The sequence below is a fragment of the Colletotrichum chrysophilum genome (assembly GCF_026319265.1).
Source record: "Colletotrichum chrysophilum strain AFK26 chromosome Unknown scaffold_194, whole genome shotgun sequence".
NCBI lineage: Eukaryota > Fungi > Ascomycota > Sordariomycetes > Glomerellales > Glomerellaceae > Colletotrichum > Colletotrichum chrysophilum.
The window spans coordinates 26,957-52,897 of NW_026517481.1; the positions used below are offsets into that span (position 1 = coordinate 26,957).

At 52.8% G+C, this 25,941-nt stretch overlaps 8 protein-coding genes across 8 annotated transcripts; 3 read left to right on the plus strand and 5 right to left on the minus strand.

The window, feature by feature from the left end:
• Positions 1 to 232: 232 nt before the first annotated feature.
• COL26b_012874 (uncharacterized protein) lies at positions 233 to 4,736 on the minus strand (the record flags this gene model as incomplete). The annotated part of the gene is made up of 3 exons (XM_053185508.1): positions 233 to 878; positions 929 to 1,456; positions 1,519 to 4,736. The coding sequence occupies 3 exons, from the start codon at positions 4,734 to 4,736 to the stop codon at positions 233 to 235; spliced, it is 4,392 nt and encodes a 1,463-aa protein (XP_053030541.1).
• A 1,672-nt stretch (positions 4,737 to 6,408) lies between these two features.
• Positions 6,409 to 7,590, plus strand: COL26b_012875 (uncharacterized protein; the record flags this gene model as incomplete). The annotated part of the gene is made up of 1 exon (XM_053185509.1): positions 6,409 to 7,590. One exon carries the CDS (start codon positions 6,409 to 6,411, stop codon positions 7,588 to 7,590), a length of 1,182 nt encoding a protein of 393 aa, XP_053030542.1.
• A 2,482-nt stretch (positions 7,591 to 10,072) lies between these two features.
• COL26b_012876 (uncharacterized protein) lies at positions 10,073 to 11,608 on the plus strand (the record flags this gene model as incomplete). Its single annotated transcript, XM_053185510.1, has 3 exons — positions 10,073 to 10,437; positions 10,495 to 10,775; positions 10,830 to 11,608. 3 exons carry the CDS (start codon positions 10,073 to 10,075, stop codon positions 11,606 to 11,608), a joined length of 1,425 nt encoding a protein of 474 aa, XP_053030543.1.
• A 229-nt stretch (positions 11,609 to 11,837) lies between these two features.
• COL26b_012877 (uncharacterized protein) lies at positions 11,838 to 13,359 on the minus strand (the record flags this gene model as incomplete). The annotated part of the gene is made up of 3 exons (XM_053185511.1): positions 11,838 to 12,434; positions 12,484 to 12,728; positions 12,783 to 13,359. 3 exons carry the CDS (start codon positions 13,357 to 13,359, stop codon positions 11,838 to 11,840), a joined length of 1,419 nt encoding a protein of 472 aa, XP_053030544.1.
• A 667-nt stretch (positions 13,360 to 14,026) lies between these two features.
• Positions 14,027 to 15,880, minus strand: COL26b_012878 (uncharacterized protein; the record flags this gene model as incomplete). Its single annotated transcript, XM_053185512.1, has 1 exon — positions 14,027 to 15,880. One exon carries the CDS (start codon positions 15,878 to 15,880, stop codon positions 14,027 to 14,029), a length of 1,854 nt encoding a protein of 617 aa, XP_053030545.1.
• A 3,246-nt stretch (positions 15,881 to 19,126) lies between these two features.
• COL26b_012879 (uncharacterized protein) lies at positions 19,127 to 19,940 on the plus strand (the record flags this gene model as incomplete). Its single annotated transcript, XM_053185513.1, has 2 exons — positions 19,127 to 19,540; positions 19,596 to 19,940. 2 exons carry the CDS (start codon positions 19,127 to 19,129, stop codon positions 19,938 to 19,940), a joined length of 759 nt encoding a protein of 252 aa, XP_053030546.1.
• An 866-nt stretch (positions 19,941 to 20,806) lies between these two features.
• On the minus strand, positions 20,807 to 21,727 carry COL26b_012880 (uncharacterized protein; the record flags this gene model as incomplete). Its single annotated transcript, XM_053185514.1, has 2 exons — positions 20,807 to 21,297; positions 21,367 to 21,727. The coding sequence occupies 2 exons, from the start codon at positions 21,725 to 21,727 to the stop codon at positions 20,807 to 20,809; spliced, it is 852 nt and encodes a 283-aa protein (XP_053030547.1).
• A 2,882-nt stretch (positions 21,728 to 24,609) lies between these two features.
• Positions 24,610 to 25,512, minus strand: COL26b_012881 (uncharacterized protein; the record flags this gene model as incomplete). The annotated part of the gene is made up of 1 exon (XM_053185515.1): positions 24,610 to 25,512. The coding sequence occupies one exon, from the start codon at positions 25,510 to 25,512 to the stop codon at positions 24,610 to 24,612; it is 903 nt and encodes a 300-aa protein (XP_053030548.1).
• Positions 25,513 to 25,941: the final 429 nt, after the last annotated feature.

Genomic DNA, 25,941 nt, shown 5'->3' on the forward strand with positions numbered 1-25,941 from the left:
GGGCTAGGTGAATCACAGTACTGCTTGGGTGAAGTATCAGTTTGAGTCACTTATTTTAAATGGTCTCCGCCTCTGGCAACCTGCTCAACGGGACTTTATTGTTTGTGAAGACACTTGGAGGAATCGAAACTCAGCTGCCCATACCCATAGTGTCGTTCGCAGCATCCATGTTCAAGGTAGACCATTCTACCGAGAACTTGATTTCCGAACGAGTTCCAACCAAACAAAATGTTCAAAGTTCCCATAAGGCTTTGAACAGGCCGTCCTCCATCTCAAGTAACGCCCGAGGCGCACCATCCTCAACCACCTCCCCTGCATCCAGCATGATCACCCGATCACAGGACGTAGCCATCTCCTTCCGATGTGTGACCATGATGACCGTAAATGCCCCAAACTCGGAGTCCAGTATCCGATGAACTCTCTTCTCCGTCGCAGTATCCGCTCCCGACGTGATCTCGTCAAGGAGCAGAAGACCGCCGTCAACACCGGTTTCTCGACGTCTCACCCTGCGGCGTAGTACCGCGCGAGCAACACTGAACAATTGTTTCTGGCCCGCACTAAGCTCGACTCCGCTGATCACGGCATTAAGTCCGCCCTTTTCTTCGACAGCAGTGTCGAGACCGACATCGCAAAGAACGGCAGCACACTCTTCGTTAGTTGCAACGGAGACTGGGTCGAGATTAGCGTGGAATGTTGTGCCTTCAGGGAGGAAAACAGGGTCTTGCGAAGCTGAAATGACGCGTTCGCGGAGGGTGATACGGTTGACGGTGTTGAGGGGAACGCCATCAATCATGATGGCAGGCTGCGGATTTGTAAAAGTGCTAGCTTGCAAGGGGTCGATGAGGCGTAGTAGTAATGCAAGGATAGAGGATTTACCGCTGTTCGAGGTCAGTAAACATGGCTCGATAAAGGGCTTTTGCCGGCTTACCTTCCCGTCCTTCCGCATATAGCAACTTTCTGTCCGGGTTCAAAACTCATGTTCAAACCTTTCAGGACCTTATCACCGCCATTGTAGCTTACGTCCACGTTGCGTATATCCACGTGCCCGTTCAGTGGCCATGCTTCATCAGGTGTAACATCATCTCCCACGGAATCTTCTCTCTCAGTCTCCTCTCCGAATGCTTTAAGGCGACCGATTGCGCCAAGAGACGTTTCAAGACCGGTGTACGCGACCACAATTGTTGTCAGCGTGCCGCCGAGTGTGATGAGAGTAACCAGACCTGCACCGACATTACCCGTGTCAGATCTTAATTGCGTCGCGAGAGCCACTAGGAGGACAGCTACAACAGCCACTATGATGTTCATTGTCAACATCAGCCACTGTTGTGCCATTGCTAACAAATACGAAGGACGCTGAGAATCATCGAGCAGGGCGTCGTTGCGAGCAATTTGATGAGGAAACCAATCGAAAGCCCGGATGGTGGGCAGGCCATTCATGGTGTCCAGAAAGTTGGTACTGGAGAAAGACTGGTTAGAATGCGGGCTGTTCGAGTTGAGTTCGAGGCTTGGAAGTCTTACTAGAGAGGATTCTTTGCCTCGAGATCAAGAATACGAAGCCGCTTGGAGGTGGGAAGATAAATCCTCTGAACCACCCACAGCAACAACATGAAGAACGGATAGCTAATTGCCAGCCAGGCTGAAGACACCGCAATCACAGCAGCCTGCCCAATGGCGGTGGCAAGACAGAAGCAGAGGTTGTTAGTCATGCGAGGCAGTTGCGTATCCATGATGTTCATATCTTGGCTGAAGAGGTTCAGAATCTTGCCAACGTCCGTGGTGCTTAGAAATCGGAGACTGCTATTCATGACTGTGTCCACTGTGGCATGGTGAAGGTCTGTCCCAGTAAGACGTACGGCAGTGCGAAGCATGATGAGGCCAGCAGGGAAAACGCAGATAACGCCACCTGCTCCGATGAGGGCATAAAGTCCCATCCAGTAGGCGAAGCTATGCTGAGGCGAGGACGATGTCGAGTCTGCCGACCAAAACTTGAGCCAGATTGTTGGGAAGTTGGCACAGAAGCCTACACCAATCACTAAAACAGCGAAAATGATGAGAGGAAGAGGCTTCATGGTAGAGAGCCAGTGGCGGTAGACGGCCAGGTCGACGGTCGGAATGGTTGCTGATGTAGACTGGCCCTTCGGTACAGTGGCCGCCTTGAGAGGCTGCGATGCTTCTCTCGCCTCCTTTGACGGAGATATTTCCATCTCATCGGCTGTCGTGTCTTTCTTGCTTTTTCTTGTGATAGCTTCTGTGATACTTGTGAGACCGAAGCGTCGAGGTCTCTCCTCATCTTCTGTAATGTCTATGAATGTGCCGTGATCGAGAATAGTACCCTCTTGTGTAAGCGCAATGATGTGATCGGCAACCGGCAACAACTGTGTCGAATGCGTACAAACAATGACAGTCGTTCCTCGCCTCCTCAGAAGTCCATTGGTCCCGAAGATGGCCTGGCAAACTTGGTGCTGCGTAGATGAATCTAGTCCACGAAACACGTCGTCGAGGACGATTATATCGGCTTCATGATAGAGCGCTCTCGCTAGAGATATACGCTGCCGCTGGCCACCACTCAGTGAGACACCCTTCGTGCCCACAACGGTCCTGTCTCCAGCTGGCATGGTCGCCAGGTCGTCCAACAGCATTGCTGCGCGTATGACGTCAGCGTAGCGGGCTGTGTTGAGTGGAGAGAACCCGATGATGTTCTCCATGATTGAGGAGTTGAAGAGGAACGGCGTCTGGTCGCAGTATGCCAATTTCTTCGATCCTAAGGTGACGGTACCCTTCGCGTGGGGCACCTCGCCAAGTAGAGCTCGACAGAATGTGGATTTACCAGAGGCCACAGGACCGACTACAAATGTGATGGACGACTGGGGAACGTAGATGCTGATGTCTTTGAGGACAGGCTTGTCGTCTGTCCAGCCGAAACTTCCACCTTGAATGCTAATGAAAGCCTCTTTGCTCTTGATTTCAATAGTCGACTTCCCAGCCTTCTCGTCGGTGTCGGTTGACTCGACGATGTGTCGCCCATCGACTCTTGTCTCCTGAGCCAGGAACAACTTGATCCTCCGTAGACATGCAAAAGAAGCAGCTATGATGGGCAAGCTTTGCAGTACGACCAGTAACGGTGAAGTCAGCAATGCCAAGAAAGATAGAGCTGTAAATGCTCGCGTTTGATCCAAGACCTTTGGGCCGAAAGCAAAAGCCAAAGCTGGCGCAATAGCTTGCGGAAGCTGGCTCGAACTGGCACTGATGGCGATAAGGATGCGCGAGCGCTCTCCCACACGAATCTCGTCTTCCCTCTCCCGCTGTACGAGAGCCGCAGCAGGACGGATCATTCCGGACACACGCAGATCCTTGATATTAGAGAGAACAGCTGAGGTAGCCGCGATACGTTTCTGTACGCGGGCCATCCACGCACTTTGGTAAGGTACAGCACGTTTTGATATCGCAAACGAGACGAAGAAGCAGACGAGAACTATGACCAAGGGAGCAAGGAAGGCGAGGCCAAGCTGCCGTTGTAGAAGCCAAGAAGCGAGGCCGATCTGGATGGCATTGGCCCAGACCTCGTGCATGAGGCGGAGGCCAGTGTAGATTCTCTCGACATCGGCACCCATCAGTGTGACGGCAGCTGAGTCGCCATCGCCCACATGCTGAATTTCGGCCGTTTTCCGGTAGATTGCAGATATCAGGTACGCGCGGAGGAGGGACTGAAAACGTTCTTGGTAGTACCAGTACAGGGCAGTTGAGATGGCGATGCCCGAGTAGGTCAAGACTGCGACTGCGACGAGTCCGGAGGCGGTTGATGAGTTGTCTTCATTAGATGACAAGAAGCCCAGCAGGCGTTGGAGGAAGAAAGGTTGGCAGAAGGTGAAACCAAGAAGACAAAGTCTTGGAAGAATAGGTAACAGAACTGACCAGCCCAGCGGCCTCGCGAGCCACAGAACGAGGTCTGAGATAGAGGTTCCTTTCGACTCCGGGCTTCTTCGAGTGTCTATCTTTGCGACAGAGATGGAAGTATCAAGTGGGAACAGGTCATCCATTACCAAGGGCTTGTGGTAACCCTTCCACAACAAGGGATTGAGCCATGAATAGAGGCCAAGACTCAAGATGCTGCTCGTCTCTTCCGGACTGTGCTCGTCCGAGTCCCACTTAACCCACCGCCTCCGCTTCAGGCTCTCTAGTGCCAAGAACAAGACCTCAACGACGATTGCAGTCGTGAACAGGACCTTGAAAGACAGTGACAGGTGTTGATTGTTTTGTTGGTCTGATGCAGACCAGAGGGAAGGACATCGGTAGATGTCATAGATGAGAGCGAGAAAGAGGAAAGAGCAAGCCAAGATGGAGGGCCGAGACCGTTTGAAATGCTCAAGAGGCGAGAGCGCAAGTAGTAGACAAGACGCGGTGAAATTGAGTGCTGTGGATGCTACGAGCTCCGCATTAGGACGGCCATTCTGCGGGCGAAGCACCACGACGAGAAGACCGAGTCTTAGCCCGGTGAATACGGCGCCGGCAACGAGCTTGGCGATCCACATGATTCCGGCGCCGCGCACAATGGACGGGTCCTGGGACCGGGACAGGCGGAGTATGCGGAGAGCCGCAACCGCTATGAAGGCGGCCGCAGTTGCGACCGAGAACCAGAAGATCCATCGGTACTCGACGACGGGGAATTCGTGCGCATCGCAGTCGGCGCGCAGGCCGAATGCCACATCTTCGATGCAATTATTGTCTTGGTCGTTCATGGTCAACATGAAATGGGCCAAGACCAGAGCAATCACACTGCAGCACCTTCAGCTGGAGGGACACCCAGCATTTTATCTCGCAATCAAAAACCCTCAAAACTTCCTCGTTGAAACGAAGGATTGCTGACCAACACCGGAGAGGAATAGCACATTGGGGGACACTGGTTGCCGATGTATTCTCTAACAATTTCACGCTCAGAACCGAGAGAAGAGACTACCTCATTGGTCGAAGCATCGGCCAGGGGGAGAGGTACAATGAAGCAGTCAAAAGCAAGGCATGGGCAACGCCAGCAGAGGCCTGCAGACAGTTAGTTGTTCGGAAATAAGGCCTGGGGGTGATTTTTGGTACGTGCAATTTTATTGCTGCACCGCCTCAAAGAATTTTCGTCTAGAGCCGAATTACCGCTCATGTCTACTACGGGGAGATAAGAGGTTGTGACTCACAGACGGATTGAGGCAACTGGGAGACAGCGGAAGGGTGTGATTGAACCGAACGTCAGAACGCATGAGCCAACGCAGGTTGGCAGAAAAAGTCAAATCATTCTCATAGCGAAAGTGGCCGTGTTTGTGGGGACGAAATGAGCTAGAGAGAAGAGAAAGCTAAGATAAATCACCTTCTCGGACGCGCCGCCATGGTGGTGGTTGACTAAGAGAGACATAAGCCGCATATTGTACGAAGCTTTCGCTATCTGTAGAGCCTGATTCGACAAATTTGTGATCTCGAGCGTTGTCTTGGCCGAGTTTAGGCAATCGAGTAAGATCTGGGGCGAAGCGAAGCTCTCGGGAGTCGAGATAGCGCACTTGAGAAGCAAAACGGCAGCTCCGTAGATTAAGCTCGCGCAGACGAGAAGCAAAAACAGAGCAATCGACCGAAGCGAGGGGTTTCAGCCTGAGTCGAGCCATAGGAAGACGGCAACCAAACATGGCATTTTATAACCCCATGATCAGTGATTGGCTTCTTCAAGAACTGTTCGACTTTACGATGCTCTCGGACACCCACCTGGCGTGAACCGGAATGTGGGGAGCGTTTGGAACCCTGTTCCTCCAATCAAAGCCGTCCCGTATTTCTCGTACAAAATACGAAATCTTCCGAGGTCCACGGGCGGGGGGCAGAAGTCCGGTCAAGTCAAAGAGACCCTGTGTTCCCGTACTCTTCAAAGCGCCCCAAGATGCATCAGCGAAGCCAATTGCCAGTGTCTGGCCCTCATCGGAAGATTCTAGACGACGTCACATGTTCGGTACAGGCGGGATGGAATATTCGGTCCCACTCAGCCAATTCTATTCGACGTCTGTAGCCTGATTGATACGTACGCTCGAGAACTCCGGTCGGCGTGAACGCGATCGCGAACGATGGACAAGGACGAGAGAGACGACCCAGACCAAGCTTCGGCTCAAGAATCTCTGGCATGTAAGGCGCAAAACCACAAGGCTGCGGCTGGCGCTGGCTGTTGCTGTGGTACATGTCGTAAGAACAAGAGAAGATCCCATAAGAAATCTCGAAATGGGTGCATGAACTGCAAGAGGAGAAAAGTCAAGGCAAGCATCCCACCCCTCGAGCTACCGCCAACCCTACGCTCAACCCACATCTGAAGACGGCCTAGACTGACTCTGTCTCCCTGGTGATTAGTGCGATGAAATCAAGCCCGAGTGCGGCAACTGCGTCCGGTTCTCGATGCATTGCGACTTTGCCCCTCCGTTGACGAACCCGCCCGCCCACTCCCCGACCGCATCATCACCCCCGACGCCGACGCCGAAGAAACGGGGCCGTCCGCGCAAGAACTGGGACGATATCCAGAAACTCCCGACGCCGACGGCCTCCGAGCCTGAATCCGCCCGAACGCCAATCACCCCAGCCGCCGTGCCCGCGACCGTCGAGCCCTCCTTTCCCCAAGTCCTGAACCCGGACGATCTCGAACTCCTACACCACTACATGTGCCACACGGCCATCACGCTGGGCGACGCGCGCGTCTGGAGAGAACACGTTCCGCGGCTGGGTTTTCAGCACCATTATGTCCTGCACATGGTCCTGGCCATCTCGGCGCAGCACCTCGCGAGGTTGCGCCCAAGCCACGCCGGCCACTACGAGGCGTTGGCGGAGCGCCATTCGACGAGCGCCCTGCCCGATGTGACCAACATCATCCCGAAGTTGAACAAGGACAACTGCCAGGCACTCTACCACACGACAGTCCTTGTCTGCCTGTCGACGTTCGCGAAGCGGCCGAGCCCGGGACATCTCCTGATTGTGGCGGAAGAGGGCGAGGTCCCCTGGTGGGCGTTACTCCGTGGCGTCAAGTTCGTCGTCAAGACGATGGGCATCCAGACGATAATAGCAGGGTGGAAAGACGATGGCGTGACGTTCGAACAGACGTGGACGCATTGCCCGCCGATGCCCACCCCTGTACACAAGATGGTGCACTGGGAGAAGCGTTTCGAAGAGCTCGCCGATCTCGTCGCCACCGCCCCAGAGCAGGACCGGCAGATGTACACGACGTTGCTAGGATCCCTGGAAGAGTGCTTCAAGATGACTTTCGGCACACTAGCCGAGCCTGTAGACCAGGTCCAGGGGAAGTTCGAGTGCATCATGCGCTGGCTGTACAGCATGGAGGATGATTTCGTTGTCCGTCTCCAGCAGAAGCACATCCTGCCCATCATATTGCTGGCCCATTTCAACGTCCTCGTGCAGACGTTGGAGCACTTTTGGTTCATGCAAGGTTGGTCGGAGCATCTTATGAGCGGTCTGTTTCAGGTTCTGGAACCTCAGTACAGCCACTGGCTCCAATGGCCCGCGGACCAGATCAAGCGCCCTGCTCCCTCGGATAGCGGTGTGTTGTCGGTACGCAACATCATCGACTGAGTGGTACGACGGTACAGCACGCTATGTTTTCATTCTTCGGTCCAACCCCTGTTGATGGCAGAAGCTGCAGTAACAAGTGGCTTGATATAAGCATGTCACTGGAATCAACTCGACCATCGGCTGGGCAGCTATGGCACTGTTAGAAGCACTATCCATGGATGCAATATCGGGATGCCGCTATCCAACCGATGGTCGCTGAGTTGTTTCAAATGGGCCATAGAGCTGTCTTATTGCATGGCCAGGTCTTCATGCACTGCAACTAGCGCGTCATGCATCGCACGAGATGATGATGTCGGCGCGCTGATAGAACAAGAGGAAAGGCGAAGCTTTCTCGAACCAGTCTTGGAAGGTAAGTTCGCATGCCAGTGCTACATGGGCCAAGTTCATCCGACAACTAACTTCTCGTACAAAGCTGGGATAGGCCAAGTTGCCATGCTGGTTCCCGTCGAAGACTCGGCATGCAGAATTTGAAGTCCAATGAGGGAACTCCAGCCAACGTGCCGGAACAAGCCGCATTCTAGACTTCGCACGGGTTGGGGGGCAGAGCGAATTACGGCGCAGACGAGGGTTAGGAGCTCACGTGCCGCTTGACGCATGCGGGTGGTCGCAGGCCTCCACACCACACATGCCGGAAGGAAGGGAAACGTTTATCCTATACCGACGGCCTGAGAAGGACGACTGATGGGTTACATTGCGGCCTAGCATCTCAAGGTTGAGAAGGAGTCGGGACTAGTCATGGGTGTGGCCTGGAGGCGGGGGATGCCGGATCTTCCGATGTTTCTCATCTAAGAATCTGGAAATTCCATAGATCACCCAACGAACCCTTCGTCCCTGTTGGGCAGCAAGAAGGGGAACAGACTCTCTGAGGCACATTGCCGATACTATCTCTCCTTCTCCAGAATGAATGCGACTGTAGCTTTGCACTGCCCAGTGTTGTGTAGACCGCCATTCGTGATGAAGCCTCGGTCGTGCCAGTCCCTTGTCCCCAAACGGAAAAAGACCCTGAAAAGATGAGCCTAGACTCCGCGCCGCCGTTGCATGTAGAGGGCGACGATCTATTGCAGGACCTTCCCCCATCCGAACCTAAAATCACGCGTTTGGAAAACTTCCATCGTCGTTCTTGGGATCTCTATGAAACAGCGTGTTTCCACGTGGGGGATGAACCAGACCCGATTTCCAGGCACCTGGTCCCTGGATTGTCCTTAGCGATATTAAGCTAATTCTCCGAGAGCACGCCCATAGTGTTTTCCACTTAACGACCCTGCAGCCGGTCCAACAGGCGATGCGTCAATAAGTAATCGTGGCATCAGTTTCATTTTTTCCCTCTTGCCCCCGCGAAGCACGATCCAGCCTCTTGGTAACGGCTTGGGAGGGGCCATGCGAGGTCCCGAGTAGCCGGCGTCGAGGCCTCGCTTCCCAGCCAAGCATTGTGCAACTTGCCGGAGCGAATCAATCCTCGTCCTTGTAAGACCAATCATTGATAGATGACTCTGGAATGGCTTTTTAGCATGTAGTTTGTCGACTTGGAATGTTGAAAATTGCCCATAAACTGCGCATAAGCGAACGTCTTTGTCCACTCCAGACTCGTGAACAGTAAGACACTGCGCCAAGCAATTGTCCAAAATCCCTTCCCACAGCCATGTCGTACAACCACACATTGAAGAAAATGCGTCAAATCGTGTTCTGCCTCCCCGGGCATCTCAGGATCCCATTGACCCCATTTTTGGCCCTTTTGTACGTTCTCAATTGCGACTAACGCGACTTGTTGGGAGTGGCGGACGGCTCCGCTGGCCCCGATCGCAATTGCGATCGAGGGATTGCTTCTTAGTCGTAAGCCGCCCCGTTGAGCAATCCACCGCGATCTCTCTCTCTTTCCCATCCCAATTCACCTCTCTGAATGCCTTGAACCGGTCTCGACTCTCATCTGCTCTCTTTGACCGACTTTTTTCGTGGTTGTGTTGCGTGTGTGTGTCCTGTGTCGTGTTCAGGGTTGATGGCCGCTCTCCATGTCTATCTGACTTGAACCGAATGGTGCTCAACAACACGCCAAAGAGGTGAGTTAGCCCCAATCGGGTGTAAGCCTGGCCGAAACCCTTGGCCAGCAGAATACTCGTCCGATTAAATGGATTGGACATAGGGCTAACTTTTTGTTGGTTTGGATCAAAATCTAGATCTACGAGATCGTCAGGTCTATTTACGCGGCAGCAACCGCCTTCATTTTCACTTGACTCCGTCATCCGCAAGGACTCCAAATTCGTGGGACCTAGCAACCGTTTTACCGAAGCCTGGGTTCGAGAGCAACAAGACGCCGTTCCCGCTACCATTGTCAAACTTGCTGAAGCAACTGAGTGGTCCGAGTCCAAGACCAGACAACACCACGCTCAACGCATCGATCAACTAAAGAATCTCACCAAGAACGTCGACTCCTTCGGCGATTTAGCTACTCCGCAACAGAACCGACATTTCTGGACCACTAACAACCATGGGCGAGAGCACCAAGCGAGCTCGGCAGCGAAGCCGTGAGTCCGCGGGTGGCCATGGCCACAGCAAGTCCAGCCAGACCCTCGAGGTCAAGAGGCCAAAGCTTGCTACCAACGTCCCCGTCGAGGTCATCCAGCAGCAAATGACCCCTGAGTCGCCCGTCGGCTGGTCTGGCATGAAGAGCTTCCTCATGACTGAGCTCAGGAGGGAGATGGGTCTGCCGTTCCACCGCCACGACAACTCCAACGTTGACGAGAAGAGCGTCAGCCTGGCTTGCCCTCTTTTCATCAGGAATCCGGCTGCTTTTACGCATGTTCGCAACTCGTGCACCGATGGAAACATCAAGGGCGGCATCGGAAAGCTCATGTAAGTGCCATATTGTCTCAATCGGGTAATGCGGAGACCCCGGCTAACCAACTGCAGCGAGCACATCAAGAGAGTGCATCTGAGAAGTGACAAGCAGTGCCACAACTGTGGCGCAAGATATGGCTCCAAGCCGGCTGAGTCAAAGTCGTCGCATGCACGCAATTGCACCAAGATCTGGTCGCCCTATGAGCCGCCCCTGCTCACCGAGGACCAACATCGCGTCCTGGAGAACCTGTCCGTCAGAGCCACCGGCCAATCACTGGACTACAAGTACCGACACAAGCTCCTTATGAAGCTGTTCCCCGGCCAGGAAGAGTGGGCCAAGAGAGTTGAGATTTGTGGGTGTTCCCCAAACTGTGGCTTGCGTTCACCCTTGCTAATGAGTTACACAGACCACGACTCTTACATGCCTTGTCTTCTTCCTGCGCAGCTCATGTTTGAGGCAATGGAAAAGGCCGTCGACCGATGGGAGAGAGGTTACGCTACGTCCACCGTCATGTATGACTCGGATGGAAGCGACGCCGATTCGGACAGGTCTCGGGAATACCGCCGAATTTCGGACTCAAGCGCCGGTGCATCTCCCGACACAGATGCATCAAGCGCATATCCCTCAGCCAGCTCGGGCGGCTACAGTCGCACACTAGGCAACGGCGCCGGCTACGGCGCCTCACAGTCATACCAACTCGCGGACTACCAGGACGCCAGCTGGGAAGGCATGGACGAGATGCCCCTGGCAACGCCCTCCGCACACCAAGTACAAACCACGAGCACATCGCGCAGCTCCAAATCGCGGCAGAAGACGGCTGAGACGGACTACGTGATGCAGATGCAGCAGGACTACCAGACATATTCACACTCCGGCACGGTGGATGACTTTGACGAGCTGGGCAGCGCGTCCTACGTGGACTTTGAGCCCGTCTTCGACGTTGTTTCGACCGTGCCTTCGGATTACCACTCTTACACGATGGACGTTGAGCAAGTTTTGCCGAGCGACTATCTGGGGCAGGGTCACTATCAGAAGGACACCATCAACCCCAAGGATATGCATAACACTTTGATCGGATTGGGATCGGCGACTGTGCCGCGGTATCTCATTGAGAATGAGGAGGACTCGGGTATTGTGCTGCAAGATACGCAGGAATATTTGGGTGGCCGGATCACACACAGGTGAACGGTAATGACCGAGGGGAATTAGCATTTATACTACGTTCGTGGCGGGATCACGCATGTAATGACGGTTTACGAAGATATGTGGCAGATGACAGCATTTGGCGAAGATTAGGACCAGGCAAATCTGAGTCGGTCAGATTATTTCATTGAATCATTCAAAGCATTTCTTAGGCTTGCATGACCGATCATCCCGTTTAAACCATGGTGAGTGACGATCATCAGTCCATGAATTAAATAACCCATGCAAAGACTGCCAAGACACCAATAATCCAGGTTGTCTTTGCATCGACACCAAAACGAATACCAGCAGAAGGCGACTCTGTTGGCGATGGCGAGCCTGTTGTACCGGTGGCAGAACCCCCTGAACCTGAGCCTGAACCTGAATCGCCACTGCTGACTCCAGTCTTGTCGATAATAGGGGCCTTGGCTGAATCGATAAGCAAGCCTGAAATAGCACTCAATGCGCTTGTCCCTTCACCGACTCCAGTCGTGTTGTCGGCAGTCATGGGATCGACGAACTCGGCCTCGCTCCAGTAGAAGCCACATGTGACGTTTCCGTTGGAGATATCCATGCAGTGCTTGGCGGCGGCCTCGGCGGAAGACTGCAGCATTGGGAGAACCGATTCCGAGAGGAAAGGGGCGACCTGAGTGGCGACAGCAAGCCAACGGTGGACATATCCCTTCATGAAGAGTGCATCGGTAGGGCAGGTGCCCTTCTCTAGTCTCTCGCACGCAGGTTCGTAGGCAATCTTCTTGGGGAAGAAGGTTTCCAGAGTTGATTTCACTAGTTTCGCCGTTCGATCTTTCCAAACCTCGGATCCGTCGGTCTAATAACAAGTCAGCGCCGAGAAAGCGTACATCTCTCGAACAACTTACGAAATTGTACATGAATGCTGCGCCTTCAATGAGAATCGCAGCGTGCTGAGACCACTGGGCCTTGTTGATATCGCTACAGTTGTAGGGTACGTGGGCTCCATCGTACACAGCTGACGTCTTGTTGTCAATGAAGCCCACGGCGCTCAGCCAGTCCCACGTCTTCCCGGCTTGTTTCGCGTACGTGCCGTTACCAGTGTATCTCGCAAGTCGGGCGCTCATGCTCAGAAAGCATCCGTTGGACATCGCTGTGGATTATCTCAGCATTGGGGTTCCTCCACACAGCTGAGTCAAATACTTACAGTTCTTGTAGTCATATCCGTTGTTAATAGGCGAAATCTGCCAGCGCAGTCCTCCGCCACAAGTTCCATCGTCTCGATCCGGACTTGCTTGGGTTTCCCACACATTCTTCGCCAAATCGAGCCATGACGGCTTGCCATCGGCGTTTGGCAGTTGGTATTCCGCGGCCTGCAGCGCGGCCGAGCCCCAGAAGCATTGGTCGTCATTACCGGCGGTTGCAGTCCAGTTCGGGGGCATGTAGTCGTTGTTCGGGCCAATCTGGAATGCCATGCCCTTGAGGATACTGGCCTGGAACGAATCATCTCCAGTGAAGTGCTGGTAGTCAAGGTAGGTCTGCCAGAAGGCGGCGCCTTGATACCAATAATAGTCCCCGGTCGTATACTGGGGAGGCCCAGGAAGAACGCCGGGAGTCTCGCCATACTTGTCCCCTTCGTAAAAGGTGAACAAGCTTTTGGCAAGCTTGCTGGAGGATTCGACGATCTCGTCGCGAGAGCTGATCTTGAGTTCCGCGGAGGAGCCCGGAAGAGAGCCCAAAACGAGCAAGACGCCCGGCAAGGCAGAAGGGAGAACCGCGATCATCTTGAAGTTGGCTCGCAGTTTTTTAACGATTAAATGATGTCGAAAATTGTTGTGGTCGATGGAAATTTGGCGCCGAGCGTGAGATTTTAGTTCGTCAGAGAGTGAACAGCGCGTGGCTTCCAGAAATGAGTGTGATGGAGTCGTACAAATAGATCCAAAGAATGCGATCCCACCAGAACGAGACACCTCACGAAGATGCGATTACGCCCGAATACTGGATGGAAGAGGAACAAGGACGGTGTCAAGAGGAGAAAACACCGCCGTTTCGTGGAAACGCGTTGGTGCTTACTGAAGTCAGACAAACGCGACCCCTGCTGTGCCGCACGAATTGGTCCCCTCCAAACGGCTGCCTGCTCGGCAAGGTAACACTAACCAATTAAGCTAGTATTTTAGGTCCTCAGATCGTATTGATCGGCGGTCTTGCGCCCCAGACAGAGGTCGGGTGTTCGGGTACGGATTCCTTCCAGGAAATTTCGGCTATGCTGCTAAATGCTGTGTTTGAAAGGGGTAAAATGCTACCTTCTCAACTCCTAGCGCTGCTAGAATGACTGCAATTTATAGCAGTAGACAATGCAAAAAGTCGCTGTTTGCTCCTGTCATAAAGACACCCAAACTTCATTGGAAAACATTCCCGTTGCGCCAAAAACAATGATCCATGTCAGTACTTCTATGATGCTTCCGCCTCCTGAACGCCGTTAACCACCGTTGTACCCGCACCTTCTCCTAAACTCTTGACTCCAGATTCTGTCTCCTTTTCTCCATTCACAGCCGTTGACTCTGATGTTGGATCGGGTTTCGACTCGTCCGCATTTGAAACTTGCGCTGCCTCCAGAGTCTCTGTCGTCTTCTCTGCGACCTCGGCTTCCTGGCTGGCAGCGAGTGCCTTCAGAGCCTTCTTCTTCAACGCTTTCTTCTTCCTGGCCTTCTTCGTGGACTCCGCCTTCTTACGGCGTTGTTCCTCGTCCATAACGGCCTTCTCTTCCATGACCCACTCCTCGATCCGTTCAACTGCTGTTTTCGGGTCGCTTCGGTACTTGAGCAGAAAGCCCTGGAGTTGTGCCGGCGTAAACATATTTTCCGGGATGTGACTGCTGAAGCTCGCGACTAGATCGTCAAAATGCTGCGTCTCCTGTTGCGAAGCCTCGGGGTCCTTCTCAAGCACGGCTGTCTTGTTCGTCAGATGGGGTCGGTACATTCGCTCAAACATGCCCTTGGCGCTCTCCTGTGAGATGTTGCCGAGATAAATCATGCGATCGATACGCCCGGGTCGAACGAGCGCCTTGTCGAGTTTGTGAGCCACGTTCGATGTCATGAGAACGATGCGGCCCTCCTGAGATGCAACTCCATCTAGCACATTAAGCAGGCCGGATAATGTGCACCGACAGCGGGCATACTCTTTCTCACTGCTCGCATCGCTGGCCGCATCATCTTCGTCCGAGTCAACGTCCACGTCAAGCTTCTTTCGCCGTTCAATTCCGACTGCGTCAATGTCTTCCAGCAGCACAATGCATTTTGGCGGTAATGCCGTAAAGAGGTTTTCTAGATCGCTGTCTCCGCGGATGCTTGGGATGTGAACGAGGTATAATTCGAGGTTGAAGCGACTTGCAAGAGCCAAAGACAGAGACGTCTTGCCGGTTCCTGGTGGTCCGTAGAAAAGATAGCCCCTTCGGTATGGGATGCCTCGTTCGGTATAAAACTTTCGAGTCAAAGGATCAAGATACGTCTCAATGTCCTCGACCAATTCCGACTTCGTCTTTTCGTCAAAGTGTACCGTCTCCAGCAACCTGATCGGCCGAAGAATCGTCGTATCCCAAGACTCCTGTCCGTACTGATTCTTCGTAGCCCGAACAGTAATGAACGACTCGCGCTGCTTGTCCGCAAAGTCTCTGCAGTTGTCGAGGAATTTCTTGATAGGCTCTATCGACCGGCCGAGTCGCATGACCACAAGTGGCTCCTCTCCCTGCGGAGCTGCGGAGTACTCGTCCGGGATCCCGAACGTAGCGCCGGGGCTCCGCTGCGGCACCCGGCGGACCATGAAGAAGCCTCCTTCGAACATGAACCACGTCGTGCCGAAGGTGGGCAGATACTGAACCGGAACTCTCTTCTCGTGGTGCAGATCGTCGCGCTCAACGGGCTTTCGGTCGTACCACGCATCATTCTGTATGACCTCCGTGCGGGCCGTCAGGATCCGGGTGCCTTGGCGAGTGAGCACGTGGGCGCCGAGCCAGTTCAGCACCTCCCGGTTGAGCTTGTCGTTGCTTGCGATTGATATTGACGCCGTGAAGAACCGTGTAACCCACCAGTAGACCTGCGTCCACAATTTTTGCAGACCCGTCAAGGCGTTCGGGATCTCGGCTCCGAATGTGACCAGCAGGAAGATCGTCGTCAACTCAACCCTGAGCCATCTTGAAAAGAACTTTTGTAAAGCGCCAAAGCCAGGCGCACTTCGCTCCAGGAAGTCGCTAATGCCTTGGTCGCCTGCGCCAGTCAGCAAGGAAGCCTTCGTAAGAAAGTTGCTCATCGTCGGTTCGTGCGCATGAGAAGGAAAGGACAGCCGCTCGCCGAATGCATGTGGACAAAATGAAGTCGTTAAATATCGTGTGATCCAAGAAGAAAATTCGGGGGCTTGCTGTCAGTCTTATGAAAGTTTTCAAGACACGCATGAGGCCGCCCGCTGGCCGCAGCTGCAGGCAGAAAGAAGGCTGCGGCGTTGCGTGGTGCTGCCTAAGCCCTATCACGCGGGCCTTTGCTCCAGGCGGTAGCGTTTAAGCCTCAAATGGATCTTAGAACCGGGACGCTAACCCGCATAAGTTGCAGCTACATGACGCTTGCTGCATGTGATTGGAATGTGGCGGCTATCCATTTGCTGCTTCTGGACAGAAAGCTGACGTTGGTTCTGGGCCAATCGTGGGGTAAGAAAGCGCCCTGCTGTACGACTGAGACATTCGCGACCGCCTTGTTTTTAGGAATGCGGGATTCTCCATTTCAACGACTTTGTTCGTGTTACATTGCTTTTCAATCTGGTTCACCTGAAACAACCGATGTGCGCGAACATGCTATGTGATTTCGATTTGAGATGTGTATCATGTGGATTGGCGTCGAATGAGTTAAGCGCTTGCTGACAATCGAATCACCTGTATTGGGTCTTTCCACAATCATGACTGCGAAATTGGGGACTTCGGTCAAGAATCAGATAGTACGATAACCAGCTAAGCACTTCTTACAATGACGTAATTCGAGAGCCGTTCCACGTTCAGTCTGAAATTTAGCGGTGGTAAAGTAGGTTGCAAAGGCAACCAAGGCAACTTGTAGAAATATCTTTGATATGTGGGACTTGTTCCAATTGCTGCCTTTACACATCGCGGAGCCGTAGAAGTCTCACGTTCATTCCAGGATCTGGCTGCCTTGCGGGTTTGCATTTTGTTTTCTATTCAGCGAGATGATTCTCGGAGCAGACAGTATCATCTTTAGAAAGGTTATTGCTCATGGATCATCTTTCTGTTCCAGATCATGAAGACTCTGGGCAACTTCAGGACCGGACTCTCTACTTTTCAATATTCTATCGACGAGACGCGCATCGTAAGTTGTCTTTTGTCAGGGTGTTGTATAATGCTCATCAGGTAAGCAAAGTTCTTCTTTCTTTTTGGGCCACCGAGCCGCGAGTTCTCAGGTGCTGTCGAAAGATCTTTTGATCCTAAATTCCTGACTCATAGGGCTGGCTGTGCATGGAGAAACTTGCCACGACCTTGATTTTTGGACTCTTCGATTTCAAAATCTTAGGCCGAAGTTCCGTACTTTCCAATGAGTTATTCGGTGTATAGTCGTTATAGTCGTCACTAGCAAAAGTACTCTGCAGCATAGTTTGAAAAACTCATTCCTGTTTGGGAACACATTGCAGCTCGCTCAGCCCTACGTCGGCTCCCTCTTGCCAAACGCGGAGTCAGTGCATAAGGGTCTTCCTTTGGCCCCCACAGCATTTCAGCACCGTTCATGGCTGGTGCCTATTGTTAGCGCGTGGCTATGCTTGAGAGATGCAGATGTAACGAACCACCTCGTCAACTTGTGAAGTCTCCGCAACCGACTGACTTCGAAAGTCGGCATGATATCTACCAACGGGAACTTCGCAGACGGTGCGGAAGCTTAAGTTCGACGCTATCCACAGTGGGTTACGGCGTCTTCGCAAAGACCCTGGTCGGCGTTCGGTTTCATTTGTAGATAGGATCGACATCAAATGCCGACCCTTCACCCTTGAACTTCTACCTGGTATCCGAAGATTCCCAAACCAAGACGACATCGGAAATCTGGCGATCCAATGCGTCTGCCGTGGTCTGGATTCAGAGCGGTGAGTATCGCGTTGCTGTGTCGTTGCAGTGCCCACCTGTCAGACTAGGGCCGAATGGGCCACCTTATCCGGGAGCTTGCGGCTTACGGCATGCTTACCGCTAGACTTCGTGGAGATTGATGCTTCGAACATGCGATACGGGGACCTTTGAATGATTTGAGGACCGCATGGCCGAAGACTTGTCTTGAACATTCGGCGTTATACGGATTCCGAGGCGCTGCCAAAAAGCCACCAATCCAGGGCGTCATCATTATTAACGGTGAAGCGATGATAAGAAACCCAAGAGGTGATGAATAATGTCGCGGCAATTATATAATTGCTTTCAAAGACGCCAGGAAGATCGTAAATCATCGACAACTCGTCATCCGCCTTATCAATCAAGTTGCCGAAGGATTCCTGTGCAGGAACTAATCGCCTCGATTTCTTCATTCCTGGCAGGCCGGCGGTGCTGCTTCGCTTCGGGTGGAGAATGGCCTCATCGTCGTCGTCGCCATCGCTGTGAATTCGCTCAGGACCCTCCAGAGTCGGGCTTCGTCGACAGCTTTCATGGAAAGTCGAAACAAGACCTTGGCGATAACTAAATATGAGGATGAAATAGCCATGGTCCCTCTTCCGATATCGTCTCATGTTCCAGTTTAAACTCCCCTCTTTGATCGACATGCAACCCCTCCCCATGAACCCTGCATCCGAAGAAGATGCATCTGACACGTGGACTTAGCCGCAAACAACACAAGCGACAGCCTCGCAAGAGCCCAAAGAGGGCGAAAGTGCCACTTCGATGCAACTCTGGCTGAGAAATATCGGCAAGGGCAAGTAAGCGGTGCCGACCGTTTCTGCTTGAGATTGATGAGCATCCGAACCAGCGTCGCAGCAGACACCGATGGCCCTCCAGACCCCTGAATTGTTCTGAAGTTTGCGCACGGTTCCCTCGATATGGACCCCTATCGTCCCTATTCGGCCCATTACTGGACGATGTCACCCCGTTGGGGAGGTGCTGCGCTGAAGAATCTCCGCAATGGATGCGTCCTCATGAGTCGCCGGACCCGCAAACAACGGTCAAACTGGCGAGAAACCGCTGCAATTGCCGTATGTTGGTGGGTAGCTCAAGGGTTTTCCGACTTCCGACTTGAGCCTTCCGCGGGCGTTCTAGCAGGGATCGCTCAACGGGGGGCCACAGGGTTACGAATACAGAGAGAGAGGGGTTGAGGGGAGGGGAACAAAACGGAACAAGTCAACAAATTGCGATGAACCTGGTGCTGCAGCTGTCACATTTGGCCAGTGGTATTTAAAGATCTTGACCGCTTCGCCGCTTTCTTTGGTTCATATTGACAAGCCTTTCTGAAATTCTCCTACCGAACCTGCAGACTCCTTTCGCTAATCTTTCTTCACCACATCACACCCATCACCACCTACAACACATACATCATGTCTGCTGCCAAGCCTACCTTCGTTCTCGCGCCTGGTGCGTGGCACAAGGAGATCTGCTACTCTCCCGTCGAGCAGATCCTCAACTCCAAGGGCTACGAGACCGTCGCCGTCGAGTACCCCTCCGTCGGCGCTGAGCCCCCCACCAAGGGCCTGAACGACGACGCTGCCGCCGTCAGATCCGTTCTCCAGAGACTCGCCGACGAGGAGAAGGAGATCGTCCTGGTCGTCCACTCCTACGGTGGTCTCGTCGGTGCCAACGCCGTCGAGGGTCTTGGCTACAAGCAGCGCGCCAAGGAGGGTAAGAAGGGCGGTGTTATCACCTTCGTCTACCTCAGCGCCTTCGTCGTCCCGGTCGGCAAGTCTATCAAGGTTATGCTCGGCGGCCAGTTCCTCCCCTGGATGAAGTTCGATGTAAGTTCAGATCAAAATGAGACGAACCAAGATTTCATGACTAATGCTCTTGCAGGGCAACTACGTCCACGCCCTCACTCCCGAGGAGATCTTCTACCACGACGTCGAGCCCGAGCTCCAGGCCAAGGCCATCTCCCAGCTGAAGCACCAGTCGGCGCCCGTCTTCGACGACGTCGTCACCTACGAGCCCTGGCACGAGATTGACTCCATGTTCTTCTTCTGCACGGAGGACAAGGCCATTCCCCTGGCCATCCAGGAGGGCATGGCCCAGCAGCTCGGTCCCAACGGCTTCACCTACTCCGTCAAGGCCTCCCACTCTCCCTTCCTCTCTGTCCCCAACGAGGTTGTTGAGGGTCTGGAGCACGCCGCCAAGGTCGGCCAGGAGAGAGTCAGAGCATAGATGTGGAGGTTTAAGCAAAAGCGTTTCAATAGTTTAAAATGAATGAAGTCACGATTGATGACCAAACCTGCTGTCTTTGGAATTGGTGACCTGGGTAAGGCGGGTAGGTGTGAGACCGACTTCTGATGGTGACACATGCAAGTGGGGTTTCGTGGCATATTTTGCAATCTCCACCAGTCCAAAAACGAATCGGGTCGTTCAATCTAGCTCATGTGATATGAATACTAATCACTGAAGCTTCTCCTCAAAGGCACTACTTTAGTGTCGCTTCGGGCCGTTACGAAAATGTCTCCACCACCTCTTCACGTCTTCACGTGAGCTTCGTCTTGGTATGCGATCCCACGTTGCTAATGTCCGAGCGTGCCGATGCAGGTCATCGTAATGGGACGCTGCCGCGTGGGATATATCGGGATCGTGGAGACTGGCCGGGAGCCTGAGTCACAAATCTCATCCCCTGCAACTCGGCAGCGCCCCTGGCAGGCTGGCTAGTCGCCATGTGTGAGCGTAGGATGCCCTACTTTGGGTTCTGCCGTTGTTACGCGTCATGTTTGATGTGCTTCGATGAGCATGTTCTAGAAGATGTCGGTTAGACGAGCAGCGGCGGTGAGTGTCCTTCTTCCAAGGAGAAGGGAGTGTGATGTCCTGGGGCTGTCTCATGAAGCGAGCTGCAGTACCCTAGTCCAATTTCCACAGCGTGCTTGTTCTCGTAAACTTGAATTTAGAATCAAGAAAGATACTTACGTTGCTGGTTATGACAGACTCGTACATGGAAAGATAATGCTATCTGCGCATCGTTCGAATGGGATCACCAATTCATTCATCGTGAAATCTTTTCACAAACATCATATTCCTACATGCACCAACGCTCACAATACAGATTTCGGCGCGTCCCAATATTTGGGCACCGCGAAAGTGACATCCGAGTTCTCCATCTTGATGCCAACCTGCCACCTTCCAAGACCAGGCCAGAAATTCTCATGCTCACACACAATGTTGCCTTTCTCATCGGCCTGTCTAATGTCAAACCAGCCAAGGCTTGCTTTCTTCGAATACTGCCCCGGCGCAACGCTACACCATCGATCTGTGCCGGGCAGTTCACCTTGGCTACCACTGCCCTCGGGCAGCGGAGGTTGAACAAGCGTGGCGTCCAGACCGACGTACGAAAGAAGATTCAGGGACAGTGGGAATGAGGGCACGTAAGGAACGGGCTTGAATGTCGCTTGAAAGAGTGGCGTAGTGCTGGCTGACGCCTCTTTGAGATCGCCGGTGGTGTCGTGCGGGAAAACCTTGACGTGGGTGCTGCCGTCTACATCGTACTTCCAGTCGAAGGCGGCCAGGTGCTTTGGGATGTTCCAGTCTGAGGTTGCATGTCAGCAACTACTCACATGAGATCTCTACTGAGATGAGAGATGAGGCCGCGACTCACTTTTGCGACCATTCCAGCAGGTATGCTTTTGCGACACATATATCCTCGTGATTCTGGCGTTCTTCTTCTTCACTCGCTTTCCATTCTCTTCGACAGTGTACTCATGAAAGCCGGGACTAAGGATCAGCTCGTCATAGGGACCCACTGGGCTCTCGGTGTACCGTATGATCTGAACCATGCTGATGCCGCCCAGCGGTCGACTTCCTTCCGGATTGATGTATGATGAGTTTGCCTCGAGAGGAGAGTATGTGACGGTTGGCGGGTGTTCTGCCTGTTTCCTGGGCGTCCAGAAGCTGAAGAGGTAGATGTCGCCTTTGAGCTTCCACGGGGGAGGGACGTGAGTGAAGTCGTCCGACGTCATGGTGTGAATCGAACGATGTGTGAAGAATTGGGCGCGTCTCCCAGTCGAGGGAAAAACAGAAATCAAAATTAGTTGGTGCAATAAATAACCTTTGGAAGGACAACGCTCGCGGTCTTTGAAAACAAGAAGCTTCGTCGAATGTCAAGCCGATGATTGCACGAATCTGGGGTATGCTGGAGGATCAACAACATCGGGGATGCGAAGCGGGGAAGGGATGAGCTGTCAGCACCTTATATTTCCTCCTCGGGCGTAGCGCGGGCCTGTGCAGCGCCGGCGTGACACTGCTGTTTGCGGGGATTGGCGCCGGGCCGCTTCACCGGGCCTCGGTTTCAGGGGTCCTCCTACGAAGTAATTGCCACATTGGGAACTGTCACCTTCCAGCAATCCGCACAAGCTTTTCATCGTAATGCACTCAATTACCCGCTCATACTAGTTCTATCACACTCGGTTCGGGCAAGATACTCCAAAACTTCTTGATCCCCTCTCCCGACAGCGAGGGCCTGCTGCTGTAGTTGCCAACAAAACGCTCCTGTTCGATCCAAACGTGACCCATGCGCTCGTACACATCTGCACCTCGTTTCCTCCGCTTTTGCAGGTGGAGTGCCATACAGACCGCGGTTGTTTTGCCACAAAGCACAGCAACAAAACCCGTTCGCCTTCGAGTTCTAGGCATGATGAAGTCTGGAGTGTATCCCCTGGCGACTATGCCTTTTGCTTCTGTGAGCACCACCTGAGGCTTGCCCTCTGCGTCTGATGCATACGCCACCTTGCACTTGAGAATGGGGGCCTTAATCGTGATCGAAGACATTGAAAATTCCGATGCCTTGCCCAAATTATCAGGCCCATCATAGACAACATTGATACCCTCGATGGTGGATAACGGCACATAAGCCTTGTTGACACCGTTGTCCCAACTGACTTGATTGTGCACCGAAGCCCACGACCAACTTGGATATCGTGATTTCCATCGAGACTCCAGGTAAGCATTGAAAGCTGTCTCCCAACACAGGTCCAGAATCAATGAATTTTCCCGTAGTCCAATGAGGTATTTACCCCTTTGATGATGATGTTGTATGCTCTTGACGATTCCAGCAAGGGCGGCCATTCGATCTTCATCAGTCTTCGTGAGTCGGAGATTGGAATACTCAGATACCAAACGATACCAAAGTAAATCTGGTCTTTTGGAAGGAATGTGATATGGCATATCATTATAGTGGACATGCTCCGGCGTGGAGCGGGAACGAGGATGTTCGTTGCTTTCCGATTCTTTTTGTCTCAGAGTCCCCGATCTGCAATCCCAAATCACCTCTTGGGCGCAGAAATGAAGTACTCGATGCGATAGCCGCATTTCCTGGTAGACCCAGCCCCAGTTGAGCAAAGGCAGCTCTTTCTGTCTGCCAAAATCATACCAGTGAGTGGGCAATCCGGGGAGTTTGAACCGTGAAAAGGCATTCTGGTACCCAGGAATAGGTCTCGCGATGTATTGTTTTGGAGTCTCCGAGTAGCAGCCTCCCGACGAAGCCGTGGACTTTGTGGCTGCGATGGTGATGTACGCGTTCTCATATATATCAGCCATTCTTGCTGCCTCGCTCACCCAGTCTTCCTGACTATCACTGTTTTGAATGATGCAAAGTGAGTCGATCCAAATATATTTGATACCCAGAAAGCGGCATGTTTCGACTGCATTCTGGAAGGTTGTTGTCAATGCGTTCAGCGGCACACTGTTCTTGTGATCCTCAATGTTTTCTTTGAGTGTTCTGCCAATCTCTGCAGGGTTGCCCCAACAATGGCTAAGACAGGCATAGCGCATCTTCGTGACGTTCTCTCGGAGGACTACTGTATTCTGATCCTCAAGAATCTCGAGGATACTGGTTGGCCCGCTGAAGTCTTTGCCAGACTCGAGTGGAGTCTGGCACTCCGTGTGCGAATCGGTGCAATTTGAACGCCAATTGGTTATGGCTTTTCGGGTTGTGCTTGAATTCGTTGTTTTTGGAAGGTTTTGGCCGACCCTTTTGATCTTAAATGGAGGCTGTATGCCTTCTATAGCTCGTCAGAATTGTATTCCTTTTGATTCCGCTGAACTTTGCTTTGTAGTGTGTGCTGTGTTGTACTAACGTGCAGTCCGATGGGCTGAAACGAGTTCTATAGTGATGCATGCACTCACCGATTTCACTATCCATGTTGAAGAGATCCAGAACGATGGTACCATCATCCGTGTAAATGTTACACGTGATGCCAAATTCGAAAGCCAAAACTTCGGTAGACTCGGTGATATTTAGACAATCAGCCCACACCCCAATCCAAGCTGAGACGAATTCGCATCGTGGACATCGATTCTGAGCGCTTTGTCGTAGTTCCTTGTATGTGCACTTCACAGTGATATTTCCTGTACTACGACTTTTCTCACAAGAGGTGCAATTCATGTTTAGATCGCTGTAGGTGTGGGCTCGGAATCCGTTGCTGAAATACACAGACCAAGTCTGGTTTGACAAATCGCGGAATCGACATAGCATCCCCGCACGCGGCGCAGCTTCTTTATATACGCGCCCCAACGACCCAGTTAATCCTGACGATCACATGACTCCTTGCTCCCTAACAGTGCATTTTGGCACCAATGAGAGCTATGAAGACATGAACATAGATGTGATTGGTCTTTGATGTTGTCATGCCTCGTTAGACGTTTTGCGTCTTGGTGGGTGGTTTATGTAGAAATGCGTAAGATGTCAACCGGATTCTTTATTTTCGCTCGTAGGTAAGTACCTATGCATCCGAAGACATTCGTCGGCCTAAGGGCTTCGACTCCCCATAGAGCCATCACGTCTTTTCTTTGCTGCCCTTCCAGCCGTCTCAGCGTCGATCGTAGGTGTTTCCATGAGGCTGATTCATTGATAGGATCCGGACCCGGGATCGGGTACAGGCGATGAATAGGACGACGTAGTACTCGCCTCGTCTTCATGACTCCGGATGTTTCCTCGAGCGCGTCCTGGTCTCCGGAAACCCTTCCTCCAGCTCCGATATTCATTTGAGCGCACCCTCACGCAGCCAGGTTGTGTTCGAGGACCATTGTCGAGAATATCCCACGCGTACGTGAGGGTAGCGTCGTCGTAAACACCGTACCGCAGCATATCGCGTGCTAGCTCGATGGAGTAGTATAGGCCGGGGAAAGTGACACCGGCGCCCGCATTGGCTGCCGCCTGTTTCCATGCAGATGGGATGGAGTGAGGCGCGATACCAACATACTGATCCTCATTGTACCCCTTGTAGACGCCATAACGGTAGACGCGGTCAGCCAACGTGACCTGTGCGCGTAGATGATCCTCCATATCAGAGGGGTCCTGCAGCCAGAACTCGGGACATTGTAGCACAGGGCTCTGTTGTACGAGTAATGCAAGGTCCATGAGGGTGTTGAGACAGCGGCAGGTGCGCACGGCGCCACGCGGCCGGAGTATCCAGAGACTGACGATGTAAACAATCATAATGGCGAAGGCTGCGAAGAAGTTGCGTTTTTGAATAGTAACCACAAAGTAGACGCCGCCGCCCGGACTGGGCATCTCCACGAAGGCAAAGATTCGGCCAACAACAACGTAGACTGAGTTAGAAAATGTCGCTAGAAGCAAGCCCAAGATAACCGTGTATTCACTGCGGCCCTGGGCAGCAGCAATGCAGCTAATAATGTCGAGGGAAATGTAGTCGAGCAGCATACTATCCTTGCCCATTCCGCCCTTGATGTCTGCTTTTCCCAGGTGGAATCGAGCACGGTCGTCTTTCTTAAGTGGACTGGCCATATGGACAATTGGCGCCATCGTACGCTGATAGATGTCGGCAGCGATGAAGGAATTGTTGAAGATACCGAAGAGCAAGTTTGGGAGAAGGCTGAAAACTATTCCGCGGATGAAGATCCAATGCCTTATGCCCTCCGGATTCACACCTTTAGATTGAAAAACCGAAAAAGTATGGTGTATGGATCCCTTTGCCCACGCAGCTGTAGCAGCGATGAGGGCAGAGGCACCCAAAGTTGTTACAATGATGAAATATGCGTCTGAGAGCACAGGATTTCAAATTCTGTTGATGTCTGGCCGTGAGACACGATTGGAAGTTGACCACTGCTGAGGGGCCTGATCATCGTTGGCCTGAGTGGTGCGGTAGTTACCATATCGAGCTGATGTGTCGCAGTTGGCGCCGCGTTCTAGGTCCAGTAGCGGAGTGAAGTTTTC